This window comes from Rhinolophus hipposideros, assembly GCF_964194185.1.
Source record: "Rhinolophus hipposideros genome assembly, chromosome: 9".
In the NCBI taxonomy this organism is placed as follows: Eukaryota; Metazoa; Chordata; class Mammalia; order Chiroptera; family Rhinolophidae; genus Rhinolophus; species Rhinolophus hipposideros.
The window spans coordinates 2,880,798-2,890,630 of NC_138055.1; the positions used below are offsets into that span (position 1 = coordinate 2,880,798).

The following is a 9,833-nucleotide window of genomic DNA, read 5'->3' on the forward strand; positions in this document are numbered from 1 at the left end:
CCTGTCACATCTCCCTGCCTGGATCTTCTGATGGCAGCTGGCCGGGCATGGGTGGCCCTCCGCCTCTCCCTCCTGCCTGCCCACGCCCTGTGTGTGGGGGTGAGGGGCGAGTGTCACACACAGCCTGTCTGTACTCCACCCTGGGTGGTCACTTTGGGTGTCCCCTGCAGACAGGGCTGGGTGGAGCTCAGCGTCTCCTCCCAGGCCCCGTGAGGGGCTGGCTTCCCTGTCTGCCAGACACCAGAGCAGAAGGAAGGGCAGGCTCTCAGGTTGTGGGTTCTTGTCCTCAGCCTGGGCCTCCCAGAATCCAGGGGGAAGGGGCAGGAGTTGGGGGCGCATGGGGGAGGGTAGCCACAGGGAGTAAGGAGCAGGTCACACATTCTCCTTTCTCCTAAACAAGGTGTTGAACCCAAAGTTCACCTTGAGGGTTCTGCAAGGACAGGACCCTCCTCTAGCTTGTCACGTGATTGTTGGAAACAGTGGCTGTGGTTTAGATAATACAAGGGACTCCTCATTTGCATAGCACTTTGGAGTGGTGTGCTGTTTCTGGGATGTATGTGGGAGGTCTGTGTGTGCGTGTGCCTGTGCGTGTGCCTGTGCGTGTGCGTGTGCATGCAGCACGTGTGTGCTCTCGGGCCCTTCTCCCCGGCGCCTGAGGTCTGTCTCAGGAGTCCTAGCTTTCCCATCGTGCCGTCATAGCTGTTTGTACCTGGTCCCATCGCTGCCGTCCCTATCCGTCTCTGGCGTCCCTTAGCAGCCCCGGCCCGGGTGGGCTCCTGGTAGCTGCCTAGACCTGTGTGGCCATGGTAGGCCTGTGCTTTAGCCCCGTGACGGGCTTTTCTCTAAGGGAACCTGGACCTTTGTCACATCCCAGCTGTTTATCTTGGGCTCCTGGCCCTTCCCTCTGAGGGCAATGCTGGGGCCCAGGGGACCTGCCTGGGTGGGACTGGGAACATCCTGCTGTGGCCACACTCGCCCAAGCCGACCCTGGGGAGGGGCCCCTCCTGCAGTGTGGCCCCCACTCACCCCTCTGTGTTGTCCAGGACTCGCGGTGGGCCTGGACCCCCAGGGTTACGGAAACCCCGACTTCTGCTGGCTGTCCCTTCGAGACACCCTGATCTGGAGCTTTGCTGGGCCCATTGGAACGGTGATAATTGTGAGTACGGGGTGGGGGGGTCTCAGAACCCAAGATTCTTGGGGATATGGGAACCAGAGTGCCCTCGGAGCATCGGCGGAGGGGCTGTTCACCAACGGATCTCAGTGGCCAGCAGGGCAGGGAGGGCATCACCCCCATGATGTGGCCTCATCCTCAGACCCACAGATTCTGGGTCTCAGTCCCCGTCCACTGTGAGACCGCTCAGCGTCCAGCCGCCAGGAAGGTCCTGTGCAGGCAGGATGGCGCGTGGGGCCTGAGGCCTTCTCATCCCAGCCTCACCTCCCTGAGACGGGGTGAAAATGTCCCACAGTGTTTGGCATTTGAAGGTCTGTTGTGATAACAGATGAGCTGGTCACCTGACTTTGTTTGCATTGTTTTTTCCAGGTCAATACAGTTATTTTTGTTCTGTCTGCAAAAGTTTCCTGCCAAAGAAAGCACCATTATTATGAAAGAAAAGGGATTGTGTAAGTTGGTGCTAAAGCTGACGGGTGGGTGGGACTCGATGTACAGACCCCGAGTGTCTGGTTTACACACTGGGCAGAGCCCCTGGAAAGTGCCTGTCACCCTGCAGGCCGGGCCCCTTGGCCACTCCTCAACTCAGGTGTGGCAGCGTTGTCAGATGGCTGGCTGGGCCACTCCAGAGCACCCGTGACAGCTGTCTAGAGGGGGTCGACAGGCCGCAGTGGGGGACAGGCCAGCCACATCTGGACGCTGTCAGGCCTATGGAACCAAGTAGTGCCTGGGTCCAAGTAGCATGCATGGGACACTGTGGAAGGGAAGGAGGGGGTGGGGCCACAGGGAGGACCAGGGCAGGGCAGAATTGCAGGACGTTTGGGCCCAGGAAGCGTTTAGGGTGGAGGAGACACTGTTTGGTGGTAGATTCACTGAGGGCAAAGGGCTTTAGCAGTGTTGTCCAGGCGCCATCCTCCCTACCTGGGACGGGCATGGCTGTGGTAACAGAGGCCAGGGTGACAGGTGGGGGGAGGTGCTGAGCTGATGGTCCTGCTGGGGCCACAGGAATGTCCGGCAAGAATGGGGGCCCAGCCCAGAGGGAACCCACAATGTCAGAGGCAATCCACAAAGAGCCTCAGGGGCAGTCAGGGCAGCGGGAGAACTCGGCATGGAGTCCAGGAGCGGAGAAAGGGTCAAGGGAGAGGACAGGACATCCATTGGGCCAGGTGACCAGGCTGGGAGGTAGGTGAAGGGGTGAGGCACAAGGAGGGGCCGCTGGGCAGCAGAGGGGCAGCCCTGTCCAGTCTGGAGAAGAGAACTTAGGTGTGGGGAAGGAAAGGAAGGCGAGTGGACGGGTGGCAGGACAGATGACGAGTGGGTGGGTGGTGCACAGATGGGTGGGCGGAGGACTGGAATCACGCCCTCCCCCTCCTGCCCCTCCCCTCTGCCCCCCTCCCCTCTGCCCCCTCCCCTCTGCCTTCCTCCCTGCCCCTTCCCTTCTGCCTCCCTCCCCTCTGCCCCCCTCCCCTCTGCCCCCCTCCCTGCCCCCCTCCCTGCCCCCTCCCCTCTGTCCCCCTCCCCTCTGCCCCCCTCCCCTCTGCCCCCCTCCCTGCCCCCTCCCCTCTGCCCCCCTCCTTTCTGCCCCCCTCCCTGCCCCCTCCCCTCTGCCCCCCTCCCTGCCCCCCTCCCTGCTCCCATCCCCCACCCCCCCCACTGCAGCTCCCTGCTGAGGACCGCCTTCCTCCTGCTGCTGCTCATCAGCGCCACCTGGCTGCTGGGGCTGCTGGCCGTGAACAGCGACGTGCTGACCTTCCACTACCTCTTTGCCATCTTCAGCTGCTTACAGGTGGGCAGCTGTGGGATTCACCTGGCCGGGCCTCTGCTTGGACCAGCCCTGGTGACGTCATGGGTCACTTGTGCTGTTTCCTGTCTGACATGGTTCAACCCCGGCTGGCCAGGAGGGTCCCGGGGGAGTTCCTCGTGCCAGCATTCAGGCTGTGTCTGCACTCTGGGGACAAATGGGGCCACCCATGGCTGGGGTTCCAGTGCTGCCGCAGTGTGTTAGGAGTTACAGTGGGGCCTCACCACACACAGTCCCGCCACCGAAAAGAAACCTGTTGTCCCAAACACAGCTCTGCCCAGAGCCTTCCAGGGGCCCCATTCCTTGGTCCCCCTGTGTTGTCAAGCACCATCCTTTGCTCAGCCAATGCAGGGCTTCACACCCCCTCCACAGGCCAGCATAAATCCCACTCATGTCCCCAGAGAGGAAGGGGTGTTGGCCATTTACAGTTCACACTAAGGGTTTCCTAGGAAGTTGATTAATGACGTAATGTGGGGAATCCCAGATGGCCTGAGGGCTGTGGCCAGGATAGGGTCCTTCTGGCCCCCGAATGCTGGCTGCCCTGCCCAGGCTCCCCCTGTGGGGGCGGCCAGATGTGGGCCCTGGTGGGCACCTCTGCAGTCACGGCACCCTTAGCTCTGTGCGTGGGCGGGCTGCACTCTGCGTGTCCCCAGGCCGGCGCGTGGGCGTGTAGTGTGGCAGTGACTGCCTTGGCTTCTTTCCTGACCCACCGCCCTCTGTCCAGGGCCTCTTCGTCCTCCTGTTCCACTGCGTGCTCAACAGGGAGGTCCGGAAGCACCTGAAGGGGGTCCTTGCCGGGAAGAAGCCACATCCGGATGACTCGGCCACCACGAGGGCCACCCTGCTGACGGTAGGAGGCGCCCAGGGACGCCTATAGGGCCTGGGCTGCACTGCTCACAGGGCTCCGTGTGGGGGTGTGGACCAAGCAGTAGACACAGCTCTGTGGTTTGGTGTCCCTCATGAAGGGGGTATCGCAGAGCCGTCCATGGAGTGGGGCATATAGCCTGACTAGACGGGGTCTGGCAGTCACAGCCCTGAGTTTCAAGGTCTCAGAAGCACGGGGCCAGACAGGCGAGGACCTCTGACCAGAAGCAGTGGCCGTGGGAGTGAGGCCGTGCTCTGGCCACTGCGGGGCCAGGCAGTGGGCGCCTCTAGGCCTCTCCGAGGCTCCTGTGCTCTGTGCCCAGCAGGGGCACTGTCAGGGTGCCAGCATGGGGGCTTGCTCTGGGGACAGAGCCACCCTGGTGGCCTCTGCTCGGCCGATGACCAGCCTCCCTTCCCCCAGCGCTCCCTCAACTGCAACACCACCTACAGCGAGGAGCCCAACGTGCTGCGCACAGCCCTGGGGGAGTCCACTGCCTCGCTGGACAGCACCATCAGGTCCGGCCCCAGCGGGCACCCTTGCTGTCCTCCCGGGGTGGGGGGTGGCCCAGCTCTCCGAGCAAATGCAGGCTTTGTCACCTCCGTCCCATTCCTGCTGGGAGAGCCCCGAGCCGGGGCTGACTGGTGTTCCTCGTGCGCTCAGTGAGTCATGTGTCCCCCTGGGTACGGTGCTGAGCCCACCCTCCCCACCCTCTCTAGGGATGAAGGGGGCCAGAAGCTCAGCGTGTCCTCTGGGCCAGCGCGGGGTGGCCATGGGGAGCCAGATTCATCCTTCATCCCCAGGAGCACCAAGAAACCCCATGGTACGTGTCCCCCTGAGGGTGGTCTCCCATCAGCCTGCACGTCTCCCTCCCAGGGGGCTGTGGGTGAGATCTCATCGGCTCTTGTCTGTCCCACGTCCCTCTCGGTCACTGGAGAACATATACACAGCTTTGAGGAGGTGTGCGCAGCTGTGTCACAATCGGAGGGTCAGCAGGGATCTGACTGCCCCCAAATGCCTGGAGCCCAGGTGGCTCTGCTCTGCCCTCGGCAGGAAGCCCGCTCCACAGGCCTGAGCCTCTGTCTGTCCACCACAGGGCACGATTCGGACTCCGACAGCGAGCTGTCCCTGGATGAGCAAAGCAGCTCTTACGCCTCCTCACATTCGTCGGACAGTGAGGATGACGGTGTGGAGACCAAGGACAGATGGGACCCGAGCCGGGGCCCTGCCCACAGCACCCCCAAAGGTGAGGGCGCGGGCACAGCAGGCCAGGACGCAGAGCTGAGCAGCACCAAGGACGGAGCTGGTGGGAGGTGCTGGCAGGCAGGAGCGCCCCCTCCTTACAATATTCGGAGTCCAGGCAAAGAGTTGGGTGTCCCTCTGAGGACCCTCACTGCAAGCTCACAAAGTTGAGCCCACCTGCTGCAGGGGGAGCCAGCGTGAGGTTCCTAGATACTGGCGTGCAGTGGGGGGGATTGCATCCTGGGCCCACTGTCAGGTCCTTCCCTCAGCCTCAGTTTCCCCACCTGGAGGGTGTGGTGCTGTCAGGCCTGCAGGTCTGGGAGTGGTGGGTCAGGACACTCAAGACGCACACTGCCCGTGGAGGGACAATCACATCCTTTTAGGGGGGCGTAGCTCCAAGCGGTTGGAGGTGGGGGGCCTCCCTGCTTGTTGAGCTTCACCCTTGTGCCTCAGACGCTGTGGCCAACCACATCCCTGCCGGCTGGCCCGAAGAGAGCCTGGCAGGTAGCGACAGTGAGGAGCTGGGTGAGAAGCCGTGCCTGAAAGTGGAGACCAAGGTCAGCGTCGAGCTGCACCTGGACCAGCAGGGCAACCACTGCAGCGAGCACCTCCTGGACGGCGACATCGGGGTCCAGTCCAGGCCTGGGGGTGCGCCCCCCACTCAGCCCCCGGAGCAGAGGAAAGGTGCCTCTGGGTGGTGCGGGCCCCACTCCCCTGAAGTCTCTGGTCCTGAGTCAGGGAGATGGAGGGATGGAGTTCAGGGGCGGGGTGCCATGGTGGCGGAGGGGCTGCTGGGTAAGGAGGGGCCTGCTTGGCTGGGGGGCGTCGGGGTGCAGGTGGGTGGGGGTGGGGCCTGCTCACGGAGTTGGGGGTGGGGCAGAGACGTCCATGGGGGATGGGGTGAGGGGGATGGGGCTAGTGTCTGGGCAGAAAGAAGTGACTGTCACCACGGGCTCTGAGACCCAAGGAGGGAGACCCAGCGGCGGAGGGCTTCTCGGATCCCTGGGGACAGTCCCTCCCCAAATCCGCTGCAGCCAGCAGGTCAGCCTGTCACCTTCTCTTTCACCCACACCCAGGCATCTTGAAAAACAAAGTCACCTACCCGCCGCCGCTGACGGAGAAGACCCTCAAGTCCCGGCTCCGGGAGAAGCTGGCCGAGTGTGAGCAGAGCCCCGCGTCATCGCGCTCGTCCTCCCTGGGCTCCAGCGACGGGGTCCGCGGCCCCGATGGCGCCATCACCGTGAAGAACCTGCGCCGGGAGCCGGGGCGCGAGCACCTCAATGGGGTGGCCATGAATGTGCACGCTGGGAGCGCCCAGGCTCACGGCTCTGACTCCGAGTGAGTAGCAGAGGGGTGGACTCCAACCAGCTTTCCCTTTGTCCCTATCCAGAGGCAGTGATTGGGCCTCAGCACCAAGGGGCACCCGGGCAGGCGCCAGGCACTGCGGTGGGTTACAGGCCTGGGGGGAGGGGCTTCCGTTCCGGCCAGAGAGGGGTCCTGTCCTGGGAGATTGCCAACATTCGGGCCCTGTGGGGGCTACGTTAGCCACAGCCCTAAAGTCTGGTTCAGCTTTGAATTTCTAGGACTTGAGACCATGCTGGACTAAGCACTTTGTGTCATCTCCTTGCCCCAGTGTCATCACTACCCCGTTTTGTGGCTGAGGACACCAAGTCTCAGCTCAAAGGGTGCCCAGCTGCAGAGGCAAGAGCTAGGATCCTGGCTCAAAGCGGCCTGCTGGCCTGCCCCGTGGCTCTTCCTGCACACTCCCAAGGGAGGAGCAAAGAGGGGAGCCAGGGCTTCTAGAATGGCCTTCCTAGAACAGAAAGCATGAGTCTGGTTGCCAACGTTGCTAGTACAGCTCCAGTGCGAGGCCCACTACCTGGAGGACGCTCAGACGGGCCCTACCCTCCGGTGGCCTGGCTGTCAGGGCGGCAGGCTCAACCTGCCCTCTCTCCTGCCTGCTTCCCAGGGAGCTGTGTCTGCACGAGCTTCCACTCCCCAGAGCCTCCCCCGGGCGTCCCCTGTCCCTTGAGTGAGGGGTTCTGCCCCCTGAGTGGGGTGGAATCCTTTCGTGACCTAGGACCTGGCCCAGCGGCTGGCTTCAGGGGCAGCAGGGGCTGTCCCTGCTGACCCTCCGCCTGCCTCATGGCTTCTTCCCACGCACAGAGGCAGTAACGAAACTTCAATTTGAACCATCAGGAAACTGTGAGCCAAGCCCGTCACCTCCACCCAGGCCTCTGTGCTGTGTGGTTGCACCCTTGGACCTTGGAGCCCGAGGGCCACTGCCGTTACAGTGAAGTAGGCTCTGGTGGTCCCTGCAGTGGCAGCCCCATGACTGGTCCTGGGCTGCCCCTTGGGGCTCTGGGCCCATCCAGAGCCGTGACAAGTGCCAAAGGCCACAGGCACGAGGAGGCGCGGACTCCCGGGCCGGCACAGCTCAATCCTCAGACTGCAGACAGAGCCAAAACCATGCACTGGCCTGGCCAGGAGAGCGCCCGGCACAAGAGCTGGCAGAGCCGAGCTGGCTTTGTGAGAGGAACCGCCAGGCCGGGCTTGCCAGGGTTTGGGGAGGCCAGGCAAAGACCAAGGTCCAGCTGCCCCGGCGTCTCCCTGCAGTACAAGCCCCTGGCCAGTAGCCTCAACCGCCCTTTGCAAAGCACCCCTTGTCTTAAAGCAAACGACTTCCCTTTGTGGAAAAGGTGTAGATACTTTTATATATTTGTATGGAACTGTGAGAAGGTCAAAACCTGTGTATATTTTGTACTTGTACTGACTCAGTTAATACCGGGAGGTCTGTGGAAGGACCTCTCACTGTTTTTTATATAAGGAAGAATGCACAGTTGTACTTGAACCCGGCTTGCATTGATGCAGCTGGTGCCCCAGCAAATCAACAGCGGGAAGTGCGCTGGGAGAGAGGTTGAAACTAAGCTGACGGAGGCCTGTGCTGCTTCCAGCCACTGAGCGAGGAGCCCCGGGCATTACACACAGCTGCCTGAATTCACAACACGTCTGTGTGTGAGATGTTTGCCCTCGGCTCCCATCTGCCTCGAAGGCTGTGGATCCAAGACGGGTAGGACTCCAGGAGCCCTGCCGAGGTCAGTGTAGAATGCGGGTGCCACACGCCTGTAGTCTTCACACTGGTCATTCCCTGGCCACACACCCCTCGCTGCCTTGCGCCCCTTGCGCCCCGCTCTAGGCCCTACAGCGCCTCCCTGGCCCCCTTCCCAGTTGGTCTGGTCCTGCAGGTGGGGAATCTCCGTGGCATTTTAAAGTGTTCACACGTCCCGATTCAGACCGAGGTATGAGTCTTCCAGGATGTCACATTCCTTCCTGCCAATTTTCTAGCTCGTTTAGACTCCGACGATCTCCAGGCAGGCTAGGGTCCCACCCCCAGAGTCTGACCAATTACTTCATTTCGCTTCAAATGGCCAATTGTGCAAATGGACAAAGCCACAGCCACCCTTTCAATGGTTACCAAGCTGTTTTTTGGAAACTCATACCAAGGACCGGCTGTGACTGTCCCATTGTGGGCAGTTGGCACAGCGTGGCCCAAGGGGCTGTGGAATGGGGCCCAGAATTATTCTGATTCGTTTTATTTCAGTGTTTCCTTTGTTCTTCAAATCAAATCAGATGCCCAAATAAATGATCAGCACAGCTGCTTCCAAATATAAGAAACCATAAAATATGATGAAAATCAAGTAAAATGAAAAGATTCCCATTCTGTGTCATTCTGATGAAAATGTGAGCATTGTTCATGACTGCGTGAGAGGCAGCAAATACCTGAAACTGGTCTAAGACCATAGCGTAATTCAGAAAGGAAATGAGATCCCAAAGTCCGCAGGCCTGAATGAATTATATCTGTGCCTTAACAGGTGAGTGGCCTTTGAAGATACAAAATGATTGTACCTGCAGATGTTTCCCATTGATGAGACATTTACTAAGTAAAGAAAGGCTTTACTATTTTTGAGTCTCTGAACACTCCATGTTATTGCTTACTCTCCTGCAGCTGGGTTTTGCCCCTGGAGATGCCGTTTTAAATTTCATCAGAACTGTTGTTACCAAAAAACAATTGTCAGTTTTATTAAGACAGGAAAAATGTAAACCTATTTTTGTGACTTAAGACTTTATGACAGAGATTAGACACTGGAGGTTTTTTTAAAAAACAAATGTATATTTATTAATGTTCAGAACACTGGAATTGCAACACAGATGAGAAAAGAGTCTACAATAAATGAAGATTTTTGAATTTGTACTTGTGCTGTGGTGGTTTCCCTCCCACCCCCCACTTCCCTCCTCCCTCCTCTTCCTCAGGCAGCTGTGGAAGGGACCCTGTGCAGGGTGCTAATGACAAACCTCCGGGAACAGGAACAGGCCACAGCTTTCTGTTCGTTCTCTTTCAGGGGTTTCCTGAGATCTATAAATTTATGTCTTTCACCCAATGGGGGACATTTTTAGCCAGTATTTCTTCAATTTTTTTCTTTTCCTGCACCAGTCTCTTTCTCCAGTCCTTCTGGGACTCTGATGACACAAATGTTAGACCTTTGATACTGTCCCACAGGTCTCTGAGGCTCTGTTCATCTGTTTTCATTCTTTTGTCTCTCTGTTCTTCAGATTCGATCATTTCCAGTGATCAATCAACAAGCTCTCTGATTCTTTCCTCTGTCATCTCCGTTCTCTTGAGTCCATCCCGTGAATTTCATTTCAAATATTGCCCGTTTAAGTTCTAAAATTTCCATTTGGTCCCTTTTACAATCATCATT

At 59.4% G+C, this 9,833-nt stretch overlaps 1 protein-coding gene across 1 annotated transcript in view; it reads left to right on the plus strand.

Moving 5' to 3' along the window:
- CELSR1 (cadherin EGF LAG seven-pass G-type receptor 1) overlaps positions 1-9,324 on the plus strand; it is a gene marked incomplete at its 5' end in the record, with an annotated part of 132,213 nt that extends 122,889 nt beyond the window's left edge. Inside the window, 10 exons of the mRNA XM_081060677.1 lie at positions 1,044-1,156; positions 1,541-1,620; positions 2,828-2,954; positions 3,694-3,819; positions 4,255-4,349; positions 4,551-4,654; positions 4,928-5,077; positions 5,527-5,757; positions 6,150-6,411; positions 7,240-9,324. Coding sequence (XP_080916803.1) covers positions 1,044-1,156; positions 1,541-1,620; positions 2,828-2,954; positions 3,694-3,819; positions 4,255-4,349; positions 4,551-4,654; positions 4,928-5,077; positions 5,527-5,757; positions 6,150-6,411; positions 7,240-7,264 — 1,313 coding nt within the window. The 3' untranslated portion in view covers positions 7,265-9,324. The remainder of the gene's footprint in view (positions 1-1,043; positions 1,157-1,540; positions 1,621-2,827; positions 2,955-3,693; positions 3,820-4,254; positions 4,350-4,550; positions 4,655-4,927; positions 5,078-5,526; positions 5,758-6,149; positions 6,412-7,239) is intronic.
- Positions 9,325-9,833: the final 509 nt, after the last annotated feature.